Genomic DNA, 22,146 nt, shown 5'->3' on the forward strand with positions numbered 1-22,146 from the left:
CAGATGCTGCTCCAAGTGTACCAGTCAGATGTGTAAAACAGGTGAAGGGAGTCAACAACATACCCATTCTTCTTCTACTCATTTAATTTTAGTGGCACTAATGGAGCCCTTAGGAAACTATTAAGAAGCAACCCAGTTATGACTTCAGACGTAGCTTATGGGGTGATGCATAGCTGATGAATTTCTGGTTTGGGATTTCTTTTGTCACAGTAAATTAAAAAAGGGTCCCCACTTCTGGAGACCAAATTAATGAGATTCAAACCTTTTTGTCATGAAGTTACTTGCAATTATGTGCTGGCAAAAGTGCTGTAAAATTTTAATTGAAAAAAGTAGATTCTTGGGGAGAAAACCTGTCCCATTTGGAAACTTTTCAATCAGTTACGTGTGTGTGTGTGTGTGTGTGTGTGTGTGTGTGTGTGTGTTCACACTGATTCACTGCTCTCACAGGTGTCCCAGATGTTGTCGTGACTCCCTCTACATACTGTACACCTGTTTTGATGTAAATGCACTCAAGAGACCTCTGTGTTATGTAAGAAACAGGTTTCTGCGGCTGTGCTGAAGAACATGCTTTGATAAAAGGAATATGAAATAACATTTACAGCTGAATTTTAGAGCATAGGACCTTTAAATGAGCTGTATCAGCCCCTTGCCTTTTAATTATCACCACATTGCAAATGACCTTTGTGGCACTCTGACTGCTCAGTGACCCTTGGGTCCCCCTAGTGGTATTGGCTGGCTAAATCTATTCTGGGATTCATAAGTAGTTTCCGATGTTTTGTGTCAGAATGAACAGCTTCATGAGCTGAGCTTTGAAAAGATTTTATCATTAACTGTTGTGACATGGTCTAATATTTGTTAAGCTCTGTGTCTGTAGTATTTTATATATGTTCAGACTGCACATGTCACAGATACAAAGATGGAAAGCAATTCTTCGTGACAACTGAGCAAACTGTGTTTGCTGATGAAGCTCATCAGATGCCGTTGAAAGCTCCAGAAAAAGTCAGTTAGTGGACCTTGAGTTAAGATTTTTTTTTTTGTCAAACTATATAATAATAAAGTTTAGAAATGTAATGTCACTTGAAACCATGTAGCATTTTCTAGCCATCACCGTGAGATCTTGACCCATCAAGCAGCACTAAATACCATTCAGATGAGACATGATTCAGCCAAGGGGAACATTTTGGGGGCCAGAATGAGTAAGATTCTTCCAGTCTGCGGACTGCATCAGGCTTCTTTCTTTTTTTTTTGCGTTGAGAGTTTATTGATTTAACATCCGGCAGGCTTACACTGACAAACACTGCGAGGCTGTTCTGCCATCAGCCGACAGGTGTGTTTATCATGTTAGTGTAACTCTGGAGTCTGGGCCTTGCACTTGTAAATATAATTAGTGCATCGCATCCTGTTGTAACAATGACGGGGTCTGGATGGGCGAGATCTGAAACAGCCCTGCTGAAAGCTCAACACGTGTTAAATGTGGCATATTTGTAAGAAATACAGTAAATCCTATGTCACATAACTCTGTGGCCAAAAGCTTATACCAAAATGTATCAACACTTGGAAGTTTTCTGGAGGTCCTGAGTTTAGGCCACATTTGTCTTAGTATAAGAATACCAAGTATCTCATAAATAACCCTTGATCCATAAGATACGCTGAGGTAGCCTTTAAAATATGGCTGCTTTGTGTATCAATGTGGCACTCTGGGGGTCAGATAGCGAAAGAAAGACAAACATCCACCCTCCACAGCAACAATGTAGAACTCCATGTCCAGGTGGTTGTGTGGTCTTCAGTACAATTTCTGCACACTTCCAGCATGCAGCTGTCAGCTTCAGACTGGGTGTGAAGGTCTTTTATTGCTCAATGGTGTCTGTTCCCTAAACTGCCACGCTCACTATGCTGCGTCTTGGATGTAGATGTTGTGTTCAGAGGGATGGTCTCACTGCTGACAGTGTTGATCTGTGTTTTGTTGAATTAGCTTTCTTTGCAACTGGCTAAAGTTAGAAAAAAAGGTCTTCCTGTACAAAACACTTCAAAATATTATGTGCAACATATCATTCATATGTGTGACAGTGTGTGCTTCTAAAAAACACAAAATGACTACAAAGTGCTGCTTTAAGTATTTTAAATTGTGCAACAATGTTCATAACCTGAGCACAGAGAAACACAAAGAAATTACATTTTCCTCCTCAAACTAAATGCAAAATGAATGTAAACATTTGTTAGTTATAGCGAAACATGTACAGTACACGCAAGTGAAGAACAGCATTGTAGATGGAAAAAAAATCCTATATCAATTACCATCGATCACATGAGTAACGTATTATTTGCCATGTTGCAGTGGATTTAAGAGCTTTAAAGCAAGACGTAGCTTTCAGAAGCTAAACGCATGTACAGACCCTGTAACTGAGGTAACATCTAATCCAACAGCTTTTCATATCATAAACCAACGTGGGGAGCAAATAACTGACACCAAACAAACATCCTCCACTCTCAAAACAAAAATGCTGACTCCCCAGAAGCCCCTCACCCTGCACTCATCACCATGGCGACCCGCCGTGTTGGCACTTTAATGGCTGTGAAACTCTAGTTAAATAGCTCACCTGTTTTTCTCATTGCAGCTCCTCTTCACTAGACCACGCTTTCAGCCTCAGAGCTAATAACTCAGATCAGAGTGTGTGAAGGAGAAATGTGGTGTCGTCTTTACAATGTGACCCGGGGGCCTGCACTCCAGGGTCCGGAACAGCGGGGGGGGGGGCACGCATTTGAGGCCTTCTCAGATGAGCACTGGAACATTCGATGATTTCCTCCTCGGATTAGGACTGCGGCCCTCCTGGTGGTCAGAGCACACACACTGTGTGGAGAGAAATAACCCGAGTCAGCTTTGCAGGCCCTAGGTGTTAGCGGTGTGAGCTAGCAGGATTAGCAGTGATGTGAAACATGCATTATAATGTAACTTCATAAACGATTCTCCTAGTTTGGGCTACACAGAGAAGATTCATTGTCCTGTAACCTCAGGATAAACTAACAGTCCAGTCTGAGGATGTTGTTGGTGACACAGGTGACACTAAGGGAGTGACAGTGGACTGTAAATGCCACCCCTGTGTTGACATCCGGTGATCTTCACCCTACTTGTCCTGGCCCAATCAGCAGAGCAAACAACACTACTGTTTGCCCAGCCTCCCCCCTCTGCCTTCTCCCAAACGAGCCTGAGCCGAGTCTAACCTCGCTGCAGCCCAGTCTAGTCGGGCCACCTGGCTGACACATCGCACTGTGAACCTGGGCCAACCGGCATGCTAACCTTGGCACCAGGGTCACAAGTGCAGCAGTAATTACGCTCCCTTATTTGTGCAGGAGGCTGCCCCATCAGCACCCGAGTGCTCAGCCTCTGTGTCATTTGTTCAGCAAATTTACTTTGACCCTATCAACAAGACGCCCCCCTTCCCTCTTGTTTGGCCTGGTTAGAGTTCAGATTCTGGAAGTGCTACATGCATAATGAATATAATTGTGTTCTAGCCAACATAATTGCTCTGGCAACACTGTTTTTTGTAACTGTCAAGTCCGTGAAGTGCATTTGAGTTGAGCGTGGGTTGAATTTAAGGTTTGTTACTTTATGCCGAGGGCCTTCTCTTATTGGACAAAAATGGAGAAAAATAAACAGCAAAACGGTCTGCACTCTCCTCGACTAATCCTTTTGTGTATGCGTGTATAAATATGTCGCTCACGTGGTAGAGCAGGTCGGCCATTAATCATAGGGGTAGGTGGTTGGATCCAGCCAACTCTGTGCACGAGTCGAAGTGTCTGTGAGCTACACACTGCACCCCAAATCGATCCAAATGTGTGTGTATATATGGGGGGGGGTGCGAGTCACCTTGGACAAAGGCGCCTGTGAAATTCATGTAATATATATATATATATATATTTTTTTTTTTTTAATATATAATCTTTCCATGTATTTGTATTTTTCTGCTTCATTTTGATGAACAGTTGGTGTTTTGGAACCAGGTCACCTTACCTAACAGATACAGCATGTGCCTGAAATGGACACAGCACCGTACATCATGATTTCTCTCTCCCATAGGGTGTAAAGCCTTGGAGAGCTGCACTTCAAAGCTTGGCTTATTCATTGGATGTCCATAACTCTACAGGGCGGCAGGGCAGAGTCAGGTATTGAGCGTACAGGTTTTTTGGGGGGTGCTGGTGTGTGTGTGTGTGTGTGTGTAGAGAAGAGGGGGCAGTTATTCTGCCCTTATTTCCCCCTCCATCTCCAGATATCAAAGCAAACTCTGACAGTGGGGGTCTCTGGCATCCCGGGCCCCTTTCCACACGGGAGACAAAGCATCGAGCAGCGAGTCTGCATCGTATTAAACAAAGCCTAAATGCTTCAAGCTGTTACACACTCCCCAATGAAACCTTTATGAAAGGGCCCCTAATGCGATTTCAGAAACACCTTGTCATCAGCCCCGGAGCAGCAGAATGCAGAAGTGTGGATATATGAATGAATGGCGTTACTGAGAGTTACTGTAGAATGACTCCATGAGTGGAGGTGCCTATGGTTTTATTGCCCAATATGTACCTCTCACCGATATTGCCTGTTGTTTTATTCACTGTAGAGGCTTCTGCTAAACACAGGCTCTTATTAGAAACACTGCCTGTGACTGATCATGTTAGGTTTTGTTATTTCATATAAATGATGGCCTGTGTGCTTTTGGGACACTGCAAACAGCTAAAGAAGAACTTGAACATCTAACTATTTTTAGCGAGACAGAAAACAATGCTTAACATGTTCTGAGTGACACCATTGTTCTCAGTCGTGCGATCAGTCGCTTTTTTCATATAAAGAGCCCATCTCGTGTCAATTCAGAGTCGGATTGCCATCGAGCCTGCGAGTTGAGAACTGACATGTGAGTCACATTTTCACAACTTACTGGAAAACAACTGCGCAATAAAACAGACATAGTTTTTCTATTTCTCAAAGTCTGGGAAGCAGTCTACTTCTCTGTAAAGACCAGGGTTTTAGTTAGAAAAACAGCAAACATTAAAACATTTTTTTTTAATTCTGGTAAGTCTTGCACCTTTATGATACCAAGAAAGAATAAGATACGGCCTAAAGAAGTAGCAGCTGAGCTGAAGTTGTTGATGTTTGTCGTGGTGGAGTTGTGAGTAGTTTTTAATATAGTTTGAGGGGTTTTTTTTGCTTTTTTAAGATACTCATCAACATGTACTTCTCTGTCAATATTTACCACCACAGAGTGTAAAGCTAATGAAACTACCATGTATCATTCAAGCACAATTCATTGGTTATATTACCTTAGAAAACCTATACATTTTCCCTTCTTTGCCTGCTGCATTTTTACAGAAACAGATCCCAGTTGCAGCTTCTTCAGTCCGGTTTTTCTTCAGCACATGTCACCAGGTGTCTCTTGGCCAGTTTGCATTGCAGAGCTGGCTTGTGGTACAGATATGTAAATGGTTACTCTGATGGAAACGGTGGGGCTACAAGTAGCTTTAAAAGCGATTGCACTGCTGGTAATAGACACTGTATTACTGTGCAATGAGAACCAGCTGGGCCTCTCCTCTGCTGAACATCTTTGGTTCATCTTGAATCACTTTCTGACACACACACACGCACACACACACACACACACACATAATAACATAAGTGCGTGTATGGGAAGGCAGATGTAGATACACTGATGCACACAATAATCAGGTGATAATGTATACTGTACATGAGTCTAAAAGCATATACACAAGCAGACCCATGCACATTCTTGCTCACAGGCCACATCTTTAGATCCTCTTGCCAAGATCATTTGGGGTGAGCCTCACAAGTGTTGGGGGGGGGGGGGTGGTGTTGAAGTCAAAGGTAACTGATCCTGGCAGGCACATGGACAGTAAAATTCCACTCATCACAGCCTCTAACAAATCATCTCTTCCATAACTTCCCTCACACGTCCGTCGCCCTCTCTGTCAGATCAAAGACGAGTGAATCATCACGCATCCAAACATTTGGCCTCTTTCCTTTGTTTTCCTCAGCAGCCTTCCTTTCTTTCTCTCTTCGAAAACCTGGTTTTTATCTCTCCACACTCGCTCTCACTTCTTCTCTCGCAACCAGTCGTTCCTATTTACGAGGCCGATGTGAAGGCAGAGGGCCGTGCATGCGACAAGGATGTGTTTGCATTGACGTGACAGCAGAGAGGCTCTGGGCTCATCGAGGCCGTGCCCTGGACTCATGTGGAGCTGGTTTTAAAGGTGTCAGACAAGACAAAGGTACGTCATTCTGCTCTGCTGAATTACAGCCTGGGCTCATCTTTGATCTGAGAGGCAGGTCATCCCTCTCTCTCTCCCTCTCACTTCATTTCGCCGTCTTTGCTCTTTCTCCCTTCATCTCTCTCAGGGGCTTCTTACGAGAACCGCAGGGACCAAGAGTTCCTCTCAACTCCAGTTAGTGTTGGGTGAGATATACATGAATCACTTACTGACATTCACAGGGGATAATACAGCAAATAGCTATATTTCAAAAGGTTTTCAAAGTCCTCGCTAAAGTACATGATCAGTTCAGGATAGTGTTTTAGTGAAATTCTACTTCAACAGGAAAAGATTTTACACCCCAAACAGTCAAAACAAGTAAAATGACAAAAAGTGTGCGTGCTTTAGTGGCAATTTGGCAAGATTGCATGTTAAATGATTGCGTTTAGGCTTTCTCGCAGTTCTTCACTTTATTTTCACACTATGTTTCACAGTAGAATGAATTTGAATCAGTGTGAGACTGGAGCAAGCTGTCATCCTCATCATTCGCTGCTTGCCTTTTGGAATAAGAGCTTGCTTATCATTGCCCAGAGCACGTACAGTGGATGGAAAAGTGCTGGCCGGGGGCCCCTCTCGCTATGTGGAGCCTACCTCACAGACGCTGTGCAGGGTCTCACTCTGCAGGTCAGAACCTTCTCCCCTGGGCACGGAGGCCTCCTGCAGCTGAGCCAGGGAGCACAAGGTCAGAGGGCATAATCAGGGGAAAGTGTGGGTGTGTGTGCATGTTCTCTCTTTTATGCAATGCACTCACACACATTTAGAGCATTGCTTTCATATTTGCACGTGTGAAACATTACCTCCTTTATAAAGAGCTTGTATGAACTAGACCTGCAAAATGTGACCACACTTGGACCTGTACTGAGGCATGCCAGGGCCTGAACCAAGAGCTCTGGCACTGAGTAAAAGTAGTGTGACAGTCAGCATTACCAGTGGAACCCAAAACATAGAGCAGACCAGGCTTTCCGATAGGCCGAGGGAGCTTTCACGGGAAAACCAGGATATGTCCCAATACCAAGTGAGCACTCGTGGGATTAAACAGTGTTGTGCAACGTTCAGGAGGAACTCGGTTCTGCCCCATTTACAGAGAGCAGTCTCCCCGGACGTGTAGAGCACACAGAACAAGATACTGCAGTTTGATTATTGTCAGATACACACAGTGAACTTAAGTGTAGGCTACAGTGTCAATAACCGAAATTGCTTCCTAATAAGAGGCAATTATTCGGTACAATTTGATTAATGATAGACTCACATTAACAGTTGAAGCCTTGTTTCCTTAATAATTTCAGGAACACCATCAAATATTATGTTTCTGTGGGTAAAGTGGCCTACTCTACAAAAAGAAAATATTTGTTTCCTTAAAACAAGCAGAAAAAAAAATCTTAAATACATTATTTCAATATTGTTAGAGAAGTGTAATTTTTTTTCAAAATAAGACACAATTTAGCAGATCACTCCTGGAGAGTCAAGAAAATTATATTTAATTCAAGAAACTTTTTTTCCCCTTTTGTTTGTTTCTTTTTTTAAATAAAAACAAAATGACTAGTGACTTTTGCAGTTTATGGGAGCAAAATAACACTGGCTTTAGCCCAAAGCCCAAAACAATATAGAACCAGAGAAATCTCAAGAGGTCAGTCAGCTGATTTGGACAAACTGCGTGTTGGCAGTGGATACATTTTGCTCTATAATGTGAGCCACCTGTGCAGGGAAAACATGGCTTGACAGATGAAGAGGTGGACCGCTGACAAAACGCATGGAGAAACCGTCCACTGGAGGTATCCGCGGAAACCGGAGAGCTCCTCGGTTAGTTTAAGCCTCCTTCCTGTTTGACTTCCACATTATAGGAACTGTGAGAGCGTCCAGACTTGATTCGATTTAAGATCAAGCGGATGGATTTCCTCAAGCCCCGTCGAATGTGTGCGTAAATGGCCCTCCACAGAGCACAGACTGCACACTGAAGAGGGAAACACAGTATTTACTGGACATGGACGCTTGGACCAGATATAAAAAGGCCCTGCAGAGAGGGACTGAGCAGCCTTAATGCTCCGAGAACAAATGGATTTTACACAGCAGTTAATTCGGTAGTTTTATTGACGCGCATGGCTCAGGCTGATGTTCTGCTTTAATAAAACCCCCTCCTCATAAAACTCCATAAAATGTTGTTGATATGTTTCTATGAGGGAATAATATTATGAAATTGTATAAAAAATAGTTCATAATCTAAACCATACATGAACGATTATCACCAATAATTCAAGATGAATACAATCATTCTAAGAAATGCGTAACAAACGTTTGTTTTAGGACCATTTGTGATAATTCAACCCATAATTCATAACGTGATTAATTGTGGTTCAAATTAGCATTTCAGCAACAAACAAAAAAAGAAAAAAGAAATAGCACGTTTGGAAGAGGAGAAATCAAACAAATCTCCGTCGCTTGTGACAGTAAATAAGTGCCTCGTTTCAGTCACATCCCAGATACATGAAACCACGACTGGTCCCTCCTGCTTATTAGCGGACCAAGAAGCACACTAGCTCCCCCCCTGCCCTCAAAACCCCTCCCCTTCCACTCTCAAAACTATTTAGCATCTGAAACCGGGATAAAGTTTCCAAAAAAATCGAAGGAAAAAACGTCCTGCGTGAGGAGAAGCGTGCCAGCCTCCAGTTTCTCCTGAAGCAAGAAGCGCAGAGAGTGAGACAGCTTCCACTTCCTCTCCTCATCTTTACGGATATCTATACACTTTTTTTTCTTGTAACCACGGCTTCAAAGGTGGACAACGTTTTCTCCGCTCTATCCCTGCATTTCTTTAAGAGAGAAATGGAAGAGGGCTCCAGTTCCCCGGTCTCCCCTGTGGATAGTCTGGTGACCAGCGAGGAGGAGCTGGACAGACAGCAGAAACGCAAGAAGAGGAGAAACAGTAAAAAGTCCAGCGAGGACAGCAGCGACAGCAGCCCGGGTCCCCTGAAGCGGGGGAAAAAGCCGAGCCCGAGCACCACTCAGTCGTACGAGGAGCTGCAGAACCAGCGGGTCCTGGCCAACGTCCGGGAGAGGCAACGGACTCAGTCTCTGAACGAGGCCTTTGCGTCTTTGCGCAAAATCATCCCCACGCTGCCGTCGGACAAGCTCAGCAAGATACAGACGCTGAAGCTCGCCTCCAGGTACATCGACTTCCTCTGCCAGGTGCTGCAGAGCGACGAGATGGACAACAAGATGTCCAGCTGCAGCTACGTTGCGCACGAAAGACTCAGTTACGCGTTCTCCGTGTGGAGGATGGAGGGCGCTTGGTCTATGTCAGCATCTCACTAGCGCCCGGAGACCTTCACTCACAATGCCAAAGCGGTGGGTACCACACACTGAAGCACGGAGCATCTGACTTTAAGCCTTAGCGGACCCTGAAAAATTGGGTTTTATTAATGATTGAACAAAAGGGGAATAAATAAGTGGCTTCATTAGAAAATTACTGAAAGAAATGAAACAATTCAGGAACAGAATGACGATGAAGGCTGACATGATTAACCTATATATGAGGGAGATCTGTATACTGTCATTTATTTATTTATTTATTTATTTATTTATTTATTTATTTATTTCTACCAAATCTGTGTAGCGGTGTGGCCGCACGTTGAGACGATTATCAAAAGGTTCGTGCTCATCACTCGTGCATCTGTTTAAATTTAAATTCAAAAGCCTGCCTGTGTGCTGCGCGCGCTTGTCACACCGAGGCCTCAGCATCTTTCCAGCGGCCGGGCTGCGCGACTTGCATCCGGATGCTGCTGTGCGCAAGGCCTGGGTGACCCACAGACAACTGGTCCACGGGTCATCCAGTCAAACCTACAGGTCTCAGTTCAGCTCAGGATGTGGAGAAAGGACCAGGGTATTTATTTTGAGAGGAGGATTAGGATTAGGAAGTGGGCGGATTAACACAAATAATAGTTTTGGAACATTTTCACACTAAAAATGCGTCTCGTTGAGCAGAAAAGACAACACGTCGGTTCCATTTTTTGCTCAAAAACGCATTAAAGCAGCCAGTTGTGACTGTTGCAGTTAATCCTTCTTCAGCCTCTCTTTAGAGCGTTTCATACTGAGTGGGGTTAAAGAAGAAAAAACGGGGGCGCACAGAACGCAGCTGTAGTGCCACCGCGGGTAATTTATATCCACGACAGAGTGCTTTCCTGCGCGGTGACCGCAGGAATGGGCAACTCGGCTGGACATGAAAGTTCAAGCCAGTGCAAGACAATAAAAACAGAGGCCCGTATTAACGAGCAGTCGGGATTTGGTCACGTTATTTTGCAGATTTGCAGCCTGCTTCGCTCTTGTCGTGAGAGCGCGCGTGAGTGACGCAGTAACCCGAAAAGTTAAGAGACGTTCAGGGACGTGACGGCTGAGCGGAAACCTGAAATGAAGTCGATGTTTTCTCACTGGTGTGATTTCAGTGAAATAAACTTTCAGAGATGAAAGATAAAGCAAAGTCAAGCAACACTGATAATATACGAAATTATGACATCATGACCAACAGCTTGTCAATTTTCAGGAAATACCCCACGTGTCCTTTTTAAGTCACATCTGTCTGATGCTCTCATGAACTGACGTCCAGCCACGACTCTTCAATGCAAATCTAACAAAATAAAGGCCCATGTATTTAAACATAAGCTCTTAATTTAATGCTGCCTCTTATTAGATGGTCTGAAGAAAGCTTCCCAGTGAAAGAGCACAAAGCAGGGAACATTAAATAACACTTTCGGGTAAACTGACTGGCAGGGTTTGTTTAGTTCTCATGGGCCTGACATGTAGTTAGCAGGCCGCCCCTCAGCGAGGCTTTGTTGTCCTGTAAACCAGCCCCGGTGCCACGGGGGACAGAAATACAGCTTCATTACAGTGATTTGTGTAAGCACAGTCAATTTGAAGGTGGATTTGTTTTTTTCTGAGTAATTCTGAGTTTAATTGACCTCTGTGGAATGTAAAAGAAAATAAACCATTGAGAAGTGTAGTTCAGCCTCAGAAACTCCAGGAATAAACATTATTAATTTTGTTGCAGGCATTAAAATAAAAATCAACATTCGCATGGGGATATTATTCATGAATAGGGCCTGTGAAAATAACCCTTGCAAAGCGTGACCTGGGTGACCTTTGTGATATATTTCAATAATGACTAATGCTGCTCTGAGGAATTAGATTTTATTGTTTTAGGGCTGTCCACTAATCCGCAGCGGAATGGAAACGCGTGAATTTACTCAAGTGCTTCAGACTAAAAGCCAGAGAAAGTGTGTTTTTCTGCATTTCGCTGCAGCTGCAGGACCACACTCACATGCTACATGTTCCTGCCTTTCTGTTGCCATGTGGTTTTACTCAGCTCAGTGGCTAATAATTGATTCATTAATGACTTCCCACATGCGAAGTGAGCCAGTGAATGTTTAAAAAATATATCAGACCCTCACAAATAAAAGCCTAAACCTAAGCGTGCCATGCGTAAATCTAGTTGCATCTCTATGCACATTATTAATACTATTTTTATGTTTCTCTCCCTCCATCACAGACTGTTTACTTCTACAAAGTATGAAGACCAAAGGGATTATTGAAGAACCCATCGACCTCAGAGGCATGGCGGAGAGACGTAATGTGACACACAACTACAAACTCTTGGGGAGTGTGTGTGTGCGTGTGTGTGTGTGTGTGTGTGTGTGTGTGTGGATGCAGATTCATCACACTGCTTCTGACTGTCTGGAGCTGTTTGTGGCCGAGAGGAAACACAAAGGACAGACGTGCAGTGTGCGCAGAGCGAGCAGCTCGGAGTCACGGCCTTCAGCAGCGCCATCCCTTTAACCGTTTTTAGAAGGATATATATATTTTGTTTTTCAAAGACTTTAAAGCAAAGTATAAATAAATATATATATATATAAATGAATCCATATTGTACATACCTGTGTAAGTGCGCCTATAGCCTGTCAAGGGACCAATGCAATTTAGAGTCATTTGCTGCATGGATTTATTACAGCGACTTTCTTTTAGCAAGTCTCCCAACTCCGTCCAATGTACATTTTTGTTTTTGCTTATTTATTAAAACATATTTTTGAACGAAATATGGTTGATTTTTTTTTTTTTTTGTTCAAGCCAAAACACGCGTATAACAGCACGCAGATCAGCTGAATACATTCCGATAAGAGCAGTCATGAACGTTTCTGGTGAATTTCCATCCAACACGATGATAATTAAAGTCAATTATTTAAACCAGCCTGAAACAATGTGCCTCGCTTGTTCAGGTTCCCCTGGTGGCTGCTGGATTAGGAACAGAAATACCACAATTTCACTGCTGGGTGTGAGAATGTGCCCCCCCCCCCCCCTCCTCTCTGTCTCCCCTCCTCTTGTTATGGAAAGAAAACGCCGACCTAAAAAAAATAACACCATAAAAAAAAAATACAGCTTCATTAACAGTGGAGGAAATTCGAGCCAGTTTCAAACTCGGCCATATAAAATGCTTGTGCGCTTAAATATCGAGTAATCATCTCAAAGAGGCGATGCCTTCAGGCTCTTTAACGAGCAGGGAGCCCCCAACTCCGCAGATAAAGACAATAACTGTCGGCCTGCAGCTTTCAACAAAATGTTTAAAAAAAACCAGAGAGCCGGACTCTAACTAGACGACTGAAGAAATTCCTTTGAATCTCTCCGGCTCACTCTTAAAACATTAAAATTGTTTACATCTCGTTTTCCCAGACGTGGTTAGATGCAATCTAAACACTGAAAGGAGCTCATTGTTAACGCCACTGAGTGTAAATGGCAGGCCTGGCTCTCTGCGGCTGGTTCAGCTCAGACTTTAAACTGCTGTTGAAATCTTTACTTTGAAATAGCTTCATCATCTTTTCTTTCTTTTCTGTTTTTTTTTTTTTTTTTTTAAACCAAACACTACCTTTTATTTTAACTGCAGTAAATCTACATCACAGCTACATTGCAGGTGGATGCAGGAAAGTAAATGTCACAACAGTCATTTCCCAGGTGGAAAACTGCATCACAAAATACAAATATTCAAGAGATAATAAATGCCATACAGCGTGATGCTGCTGCTATAAACTCACTATTGTTCTCCTGAACCTTTGTGGAATTATTATATTATTGCCAGTCTGCATGATTTTCTCAAGGTCAATGTGGTTTTAAGGGGAAACACCTGCAACCACAGTGGCTTTATTCTCCATGATGCTGATTCCCCAAACCCACATTATCCACTTATTTATTAGAGCTAACACACACTTTATGTTACATGAATGCTTCGAAGAGTGAGCATCCAGACTTTGTAATGCAGAGGGTCTACTTCTTGTTAAAACGCTCTCCTTTAAGGGATTCATGTGGTGGCAGTTTCAGTGATGGGTCATGTGTCCCTTTTTAAAAAGAAATGAACTTGGTGTTCACTCATGTGTCCGTACAGGAGGCACATAAAAGGAAAGTCACCTATATTCATTTCAAGGCCATGGTTTTTTATGATGCATGAAGGCTGCGTGCATTAAGCCCTGCAGTGACATATCAGTATTTGTGTGACTTTATACATGCTGGATAAACACACGGTACGATCAGACACAAATATTCCAATAGTCACTATTTGAGTAAAATTCTAAAAAAACAATTCAAGCAATAAGAGGCCAAATCCTCTCTTCAGATTTATAAAAATCTTTCACTATAATAACATCAACGTGTCTTGACGTTTGGCATGGTGGTCTGGGATGCTGTTGGATAGTCCTTCCTACCTAGGCAGGCTTATCCATAGGGGCCCGTTTGATACCTGCTCATTATCCCGGGCCCTCACAGCTGAGCAGCGCAGAATCACCCGGGGGCCACTGCTCCAGCGGTGCGAGAGATCCAGATGTTTCCCGTAAAATCAGACGGAAAAAGCTACAAAACTTTAATTTGCAGTAAAAAGGGAATAAAGTAAAGGTTTACACTCTGTGCGCCTCGAACGGTATTCTGTGTTCGTCTGGTTCAGTAAAAAAAATCTCAAGGTTAGTCTTAGACCACTTTGGAGGCTGATGTCGGCGTGACTGAACTTCCCCTCTGTGTGTGTGTGTGTGTGTGTGTGTGTGTGTGTGTGTGTGTGCGTGCGTGCGTTGGCAAAGCTGAAAGTCAGCTGTGTCGGCTGCCACCATGGCAATACATGAAGCATTACTCAGACTTCAAATACAGCCAAGTATTGATCTTTCTCTGTCTCTGGTTGTGTGTTGTGGAGGATCACTCTGTAAAATGGATGAAATGAGGATCATATAATGATCACTGTTATTAAATTAAGTCATAGTTTGTTTGTCTCATTACAAGATATGCTGTTCATGTGCAGAACATGGCATATTTATTAATAATAAAAAAAAAAGAAACTGCTTGTGTGAAAACAAAAACAATCATGTTATCATTTGCAATAAAATTGGGCTATAAATCATTTTATATTGCCAAACTAACAGATCGATCCTGATGCTTAACGGACAAAACTTCACACAATGGTCAGAGGAACCTGGCAGAGCCTCGGCTGTCTGGATGAAAAGGAATTAGAAGAGGTTTCTGGCCTTTTTCTTCATTCCATCACTTAATCAAGGTCCTGCACAGAAGGGCCCCTCCGCGTTATCACCGGGCCTCAGGGCTAGCACTTTCTAGACTTAGTGTCTTTGAAGAGGGTGGGCACACAATTATCTACACTGACACCTGAATTCTGTCTGATCCAGCTGTGATAGCTGTGATAACTGGTCTGAGGATTTAAATCAATCACTACCAGTCACAAACCTACATTCCTCTCCAGATATTGTCTAGCAGCCTCAACCCTCTGGTGGATAATACAACCTTTACCTGTTGTGAGAGACTCTCAAATTGGGCGCAGGTCAGCTCGTCACCCCCACACCTGTTGAAGTATCCTGGAGAGGACAGCTCGGCCCCTCTCTGCTGCTGCTGCTGCTCTGCGAAAAGAGAAACTCCCTGTGTCCGGACATGCAGTGACAGTAAATGAGAAGATGTGATGCCACCATGTTGAGCTGCATCCATACCTTCCTACTCATCTGAGGAAAATCCTGCCATTTCATTTCTTTTCTGCTACTGTAGGTGTCATCCTCTCACCTCCACAATCTCTTTATCGCACCAGGCTCATCAGCTCACCAGCTTCTTGTGGACTCTGGAAGCCGGGGGGGTGGAACTGGAAATGAAAGTAGTTGTAAAAGTTGTCCTGCTAGGACTATGTGGTGTGAAATACTGACCTTTTCCTTCCTAAGTGATACAGAAAACATGTCCATTCAGAAAAAAAGCCAAACTTTCATTTTGGATTCATGTCATATTGAGAACTAACTTTAATCTGATGCTGTTGCCATGTGAACAAAGTCTGAGCTGTCGTGTGTTTATTTTGTATCATAATTATAAAAAATAAAAAAAAATGTTTGTAGAAGCAGATGCTTCCATTCAAATCCTCTGTAGGGATTGAAGCATAATTAAGGTGTCTTCTTCATACTGTTTCAATTGATATTGGGTCTGAGTTGTGTTCAAAAGTGAATCAATTAGGCAAAAAACAAAATAATAAAATAATAATATCTGGACAAACAATCAATACTGATTAGATATACAGTATATGTGATTGTAGCCTGTATCTGTACCGCATTATTCTTTATGTGTGTGTGGCTCTGAGCCTTAAAGCACATCTTCTTTTCTGGCATTGTCTTTTGTCCATCTGGCCTCATCTAACACACACACACACACACACATACACAAAGTGTAGACCACCTGCTGGACAATAACAACATTATACAAACTGCTTCATTCTCTCAGTTTCCTGAATAAATCACCCTTCACCAGCCTCTCTGTCTCTCTCTGTCCCTCTCCACTGGCATTATCTGGTACTTTGACAACGGCGTGGATAAGAAAGCTATAGACTGAAGCGAGGCTAACACTGATTATTGCATCTCAGCGTCCACAAAGTTAGAAAATATCTAACTTTAGCGCCAGTGATGTAAGCCAAGCAGTAATTACAGCCTAAAGATGTCATCTCAACAGGGAAACATTTTCAAGGCATTACTGTTTACCATATTCCCAAACAAACAAATAAACAAACACAGCCCATTAACAGTAATCATCGGTCATTAATCTGTCAGATGCATGCTAAATGTATCTGCCAGATACTCTGTGAGTCAGGTCATACATTACAGAATCACTTCTTGCGTCACATCTCTGCATCGCTGGCAGAGCACTTTTATGATCAAAAGTGCTGCCTCCATAATTTGCCTTCATCATGGCCATGAGCCAATCACAAGGCAGTAATATGGGGCAGCAACTAAACCTCCCCAGACGTGCCCCGGGTCCATGTCTCTTCCCTATTTGCATCCAAGAGTCCCTAACAGTCCTTCTCACCTTCAGCTGTGAAACTTGATTCGTCTCCAGGCCGTGGAGGAGACGGGGGGCTCCCGGGTATGTTTGTGGGGGTGACATGCCAACATTCCCCTGCTCCTTTGCTCTTCATTAGCACCAGCGATGACCGCCCCGGTCAGCAGAGGTCAGCGGGTCGGGTCGGTTCATGAGCCAACTCTTGTTTACTCACCTCGTACTTTCACTCGTGAAAGGACGCAGTGTTAACTCACTTACATTTAATTCAAGCCAAAACGAAATGATTTACTCAAAGCAACTGTGAAACTGAACAGGAAAGCTTGTTACTTCTTTTCACAGCAGGAAAGAATGACATCGCACTGTCAATTAATAAACAAAATATATAATATATAAAATATATATATATAGTGGTTTGGGCTGTTTGATTAAACAATGCCAATGTTATTTACCTCTCAAACTCTGATCTCTTTTATAACCATTATCATGTATTTATTGACAAAACAATTCCAACTCAAGGTCCACTTACTAGCTTTTTTTCTGGGGCTTTTGACTGTATAACATGGTCTTCATCAGAACAAAACCCATCTCCATGACAACTGAGCAAACTCCACGCACTGATGAAGACCATGAGATGCATTTATCAATACACACAATACAAAAAGCAAAGCTAGTAAGTGGACTTTGAGTGACGTCATGTCAGGGTTAGTAGACTATTTCACTCTGAAATACACATCTACAAAAATATCATTCTGAAGGACCATTATATTAATTTAATCTACAAATAGAAGATATTTTGATCGGTTTGAGGGGAATCTAGTGTGGTAATGTGTCCCCTATGTTGTCCCATACAGGGAAAACACATATCTTCTCTTTACCAGAATTGCTTCGAAGATTAACAACAAGAATAAATTGAATCATTCAATCAAAAGGAATCGTTGAACTCTTGACACCCGAGTCGACAGCGACACAGCCTCAGTGCTAAGTTTGCAGCAGCTCCTCACAGCCTCGTGTGCCCTTGCCCTTTTGATGTCAGTACGCGCTCAACACCAGACTAAACACATACAGTAGCAAGACAAGCAAACGCTGCACAGCTTTTCAAATACACTATGGATCAGAAGTCCCCACAGGACTGGTGGAACATCCGATGGAAAGAACAGCAAACGGTCACAGACTCCCTCGTGAGCGTTTCCATTGTTTCCAAATCCATGCTTGGAATAAAATAAGTTGAGGGAAACTGAAGATTAAATAGTGAATTTGTTTGAAATGTTGTCAGCTACAAGCAGGCTTGTGTAAAGAAGGATTTTCTAGTCCAAGACTTTTCATGGACTTTACTTGACTGGGCCTCAGATCTCTGATGATCCACCAGCATACGTGTTTGTTGCAGATCTGCTACGACTCTTCGTTTTCGCATGCCTGTGTGTGTTGATGATCCAAAACTGATCCTAATGACTCTCGTCTGTAATTAGTTTTATTTGTCATCCGAGCAGCTGGCCAAAGCCTCATCGCCATTTCGAGTCAGTCAAAACGTGCAATTAAAAAGCACGGCGATGAGCACAGCTGGCAGGATGAGGCCTCTTTTTAAACGTATACCGGTGGCCGGGTAATGACAGAGCTAACTGACAACGACCGACGCTGCGAGAAGACGAGCAAGAGAGCTGCCGCACACCAGAATGTCACTGTGGGGAAACCAGAGGGAAAATAGATTGGGGGGGTTTTCCCAGATTTCAATCCTTACTGACATTTCAGTCCTTTGTTGTGGGGAAGAGGCGGCCATCTTGTGGGCTGGCCTTCAAGGAGGGGGAAAGTTCAACTGGCAGGGCTCCACCTTTCTTTTGACCCGACCTTACTGAGGGGTCACAGGAGTTGTGTGTCGCTGCATAGCCGAGATGACGAACGTGTCGACGCCTACGGTGAGCTAAAAGGTGAGACGGGCCGTATGTTTCGTTAGAGCATCCCCAGCCACCAAGGAACCATAAAGAGGTCACATTCCCAGCTTTAACGTCACGCTTGTTTTGTTTGTTTTGGTTTGGGTTTTTTTTACTTCTGGGAGCCCTTCGGAGCTCTTTTCAGCATCTGTATGATGGTAAATATTGTCCCTCGTTTCTTAGTTGAACCTTATTCTCTCAAACAACCAGAGATGTGCTCCTTTTCGTTTGCCTTCGACACTGCGTGGCATCTCAGGCCTCCATGATTTACAAAGACTGTGATGAGCCTACAAAGCCTGAGGCAGTGGCAGTGTTTACACTGTTACTCTCTAAATTCAGAGTTTGACAGGAAAGCAGTGGAATGTGTGTTTATTTGAGGGGAGGTAAGGCGGGATTGGTTTTGTTTGCTTTCGGACTGTTGTCTTAGCGTTAGTTCCACCACCAACAGGGATTCACTGCTGTTTATTTGGACACTAGCTCAGACCTCTGACCTTTCCAAATAAGTGGCTAATCCCACTCTGAGCTACTGTGGGGCCCTTGTTGCCATTCATGCACTGCTGCCTCCTTCTGGACCTAAAGGAGAACTCCATAGATTTCACACATCAAGGTAAGTTCTTGGGGTCTTGGGGAGTACTACTTTCTTGGGGAGAAATTGCCTCAAGTCATATCTCGTCAGTTGCGGCTGAACACTTCAAGTTTGAAAATGGCAAAAACAAAACTGGGGGTGAGTTAGAAAGAAGTGAGCTCTGTGGCAGCTCGAGGCTACATTAGCCACTACTAGCATAACACACCCAAATCTCCAACCAACCTAACAGCACCCGAGGTGCACTGTGGGTAATGTAGGCATCGGATTTTGACAAGGAAGAAGAATGTGTGGAATAAAAAATTAGGATATCTCTGGTTCTGCAGAGAGATACTTAAAAAAAACTATTAAAAAAATCCCCAAAACATTCCATCGTGAGTCTGACAAGGTGTAAGGAGTTACAGGAGTTAAATAGGTGTGTGACAAACCTATCTTCACACATCTGTCATCTGCAGTTACAATACAACTCTGTTTTTTATTGTGCGTGTGAGGACACATCCCTCAACATCTGCCCTCACGTTTGACTGTGGGACACATGTTTGCCTGACAGTGAATAAGCCTTTTCTTTGCAATCAAAACCAGCAACTGACGCTATTAACATAAAAAACAGACATTGCAGTTTTTCCAAAACAATACTTTATGTTGTAGATGTCAAAGACAACATGTTAGAGCAAAAGGTTCCCGAGAGAAATGCACTATTTCCGTAACAATGGTGGAACAAGTCAAAAACATAACTGATAAAAAAAAAAAAGAATATGCATTTTGTACATATGTAAACCTAGAACTGTTTGTTTTTGAACCACAGTGGTCATATCAATAACTGGCTTATTCAGTGAAATGGAAAACTGTAGCAGGCCAGGCGTCAGGATGGAGCCCTTTGATAAGTCCAGATGTGACAAAGAACTAAAATGTCCTTCCAAAAGTCCACCAAACTCACATCTTGCCTGGTATAAAAAAAAGTTTGTCCATTCTGTTGTTGCAGTTTACACAGCGTTCCCCTAAAACAATTTGTTTTTCTACATAAATACAATAAAATCTATTGTCTGTATTACAAGTGCTAGACAGTTTTTTTTTTCTTCCTTTTTGTTTTTGTAAAATATTCAACTGAAGTCTTCCAGGTTTGATGATTCCATATCCTACAGGTAAAAGCACAACATGGAAAGCACCCAAACTCCTCCCCAGCGGAAACAAAAGAGCAGTAAGAGAGATAAGACAGTTTGGATACAGTGACAGTACTAACATCCTTCAGTGCTCGACCCCTTGTGCTGATATGTGGCATGGGACAGACAGACAGACAGACAGACAGGTACGTAGGCAGGTAGGTAGGCAGTGCATGCGGACATACGGATCATGCAGGGAGAAAAGAGGAATGGAGTGGAGTCGGACCAGGACGCCTAAATGAACGGACAGTTCTCGGACCTGGCTGAACTGAACTATGAGGGTTAAAACAAGAAGATACGCCCCCTCCTAATAAATGGAAATTATAACAAAATGGAATGTTGCTGCTTTTTTTTTTTGTTACTGGACATTGTGTTAAGACTAACAGTGAAGACAGACGGCCAGAGTAGCCAGACAGTGCTGATTTTGGCTCCTTTTGAGAAACCAAAGCATTCAGCAGTAGAAAAACCCCATGACTGGCACTGCTGTGCAAAAGGTTCTGGGAATGTTCTGGGCTGGGTTGCCGAAAAGCATCTCATCAAGTGTGTGTACATGCACAGAGGTGTCAGCGTATCCAAGTCAAAGTGATGTTCAGGATAGCATGACGATATGCATTTTGATATTCCAACCACAAATACCTCTGTATGCATGAAGAGTCGCAAAGATGTGAATATGGTCCTGGAAACAAATCTTCCCAAAGTTACAAAACATACAGGAGATAGATAGAGTGATGTTTGATGTCTGGTATAAAGGGAATGTACAGAAAAATCTCATATCTTAAACATGACTATGAGTTGAGGATATTTAATAAAACTAAAAATGTGATGCCCTTCTACAAATGCTTAGACCTCAGTTATCTCTTGGGTACTCAGTGTAAAAGCTACTTCATGGCATACAATTTACTGCTAGCACTGATTCAGATTCATGTCCACACATTTTCCTTCGTTCTTGTAAATGTACAAAGTGGCAGATGACAACGAGCATGACATAACTTTGACCTCTCTGGCCATCTGCATAAGCTATGGAAAAGAATACCATGGAGATTGATTTAGGGACATGAGACATTAGATGCTTCTGCAGCATCACTCTGCCAGTAGAGGTCAGATACATTCAGTCAAAATGAGAAAATGTACTGCTTCTTACAAGTCTGATTGAGATTTTAGAACATTTCAATCAGCACGTGGTAATGTAATCAGATATATTCTTATATAGATGTTCCTGTGAGACATAGATATTGTTCAAAATAATTGGTCCTAGAACAGGAGAAGCCAGGAGAAGAGTCTTGGTGTTCTGTGAGGACAGAAAGACGTGGGCTGCTGCAGGGATCAAACACCGGCAATCTTTTGGATCCCGGACAGTCTTGTTAAACAACAGGCCACCCTGAAACCCAGAGGCATCACTTCGTTCATGAACGTGATTACACATGTCAACTAGATGAATTTAAGGGAATGTTAAATTAAAACTAAAGACATTTGGCCAGATAAGGAAATAAGTGATGCTCATGTGAAATAATTTGTAGGGCTCATCAGAGAGATAGCATGGCCATGTTCCAATTCAAATCCACCCATCTCATTTTTCTTGGGTTTTTTCTTGTTATTAGAGGGCGAACTTGTAAACTTTTATAAAGGTGAAAAAACAGATCACAACTTTGGTCATTTTTGAGATGTGCAGAATCCACATTTTGAATTTTAGTCTCACGTTTCTTAAAATACTGAAACTTTTTAAGTACCAGCCCAAATGTGTGTTTTTCTACAAAAACCTCTATACACATAAAATCAAAAGAAGTGTGGAATAGGACGAATATGTGCATGAATAAGTGAGGATGAGCGGAGGACAATAGCACAACTA

General features: G+C 42.8%; 1 protein-coding gene across 1 annotated transcript; it reads left to right on the forward strand.

The window, feature by feature from the left end:
* The first annotated feature begins 9,041 nt into the window (after positions 1–9,041).
* On the forward strand, positions 9,042–12,329 carry twist2. Its single transcript, XM_070914697.1, has 2 exons — positions 9,042–9,645; positions 11,840–12,329. The coding sequence occupies exon 1, from the start codon at positions 9,124–9,126 to the stop codon at positions 9,610–9,612; it is 489 nt and encodes a 162-aa protein (XP_070770798.1). The 5' UTR covers positions 9,042–9,123; the 3' UTR covers positions 9,613–9,645; positions 11,840–12,329.
* Positions 12,330–22,146: the final 9,817 nt, after the last annotated feature.

Source organism: Enoplosus armatus, chromosome 11, assembly GCF_043641665.1.
Source record: "Enoplosus armatus isolate fEnoArm2 chromosome 11, fEnoArm2.hap1, whole genome shotgun sequence".
Classification (NCBI taxonomy): domain Eukaryota; kingdom Metazoa; phylum Chordata; class Actinopteri; order Centrarchiformes; family Enoplosidae; genus Enoplosus; species Enoplosus armatus.

Bases quoted from the DNA above. Each gene is read 5' to 3' on its own strand.
- twist2 (XM_070914697.1), top strand. From the start codon at position 9,124: ATGGAAGAGGGCTCCAGTTCCCCGGTCTCCCCTGTGGATAGTCTGGTG.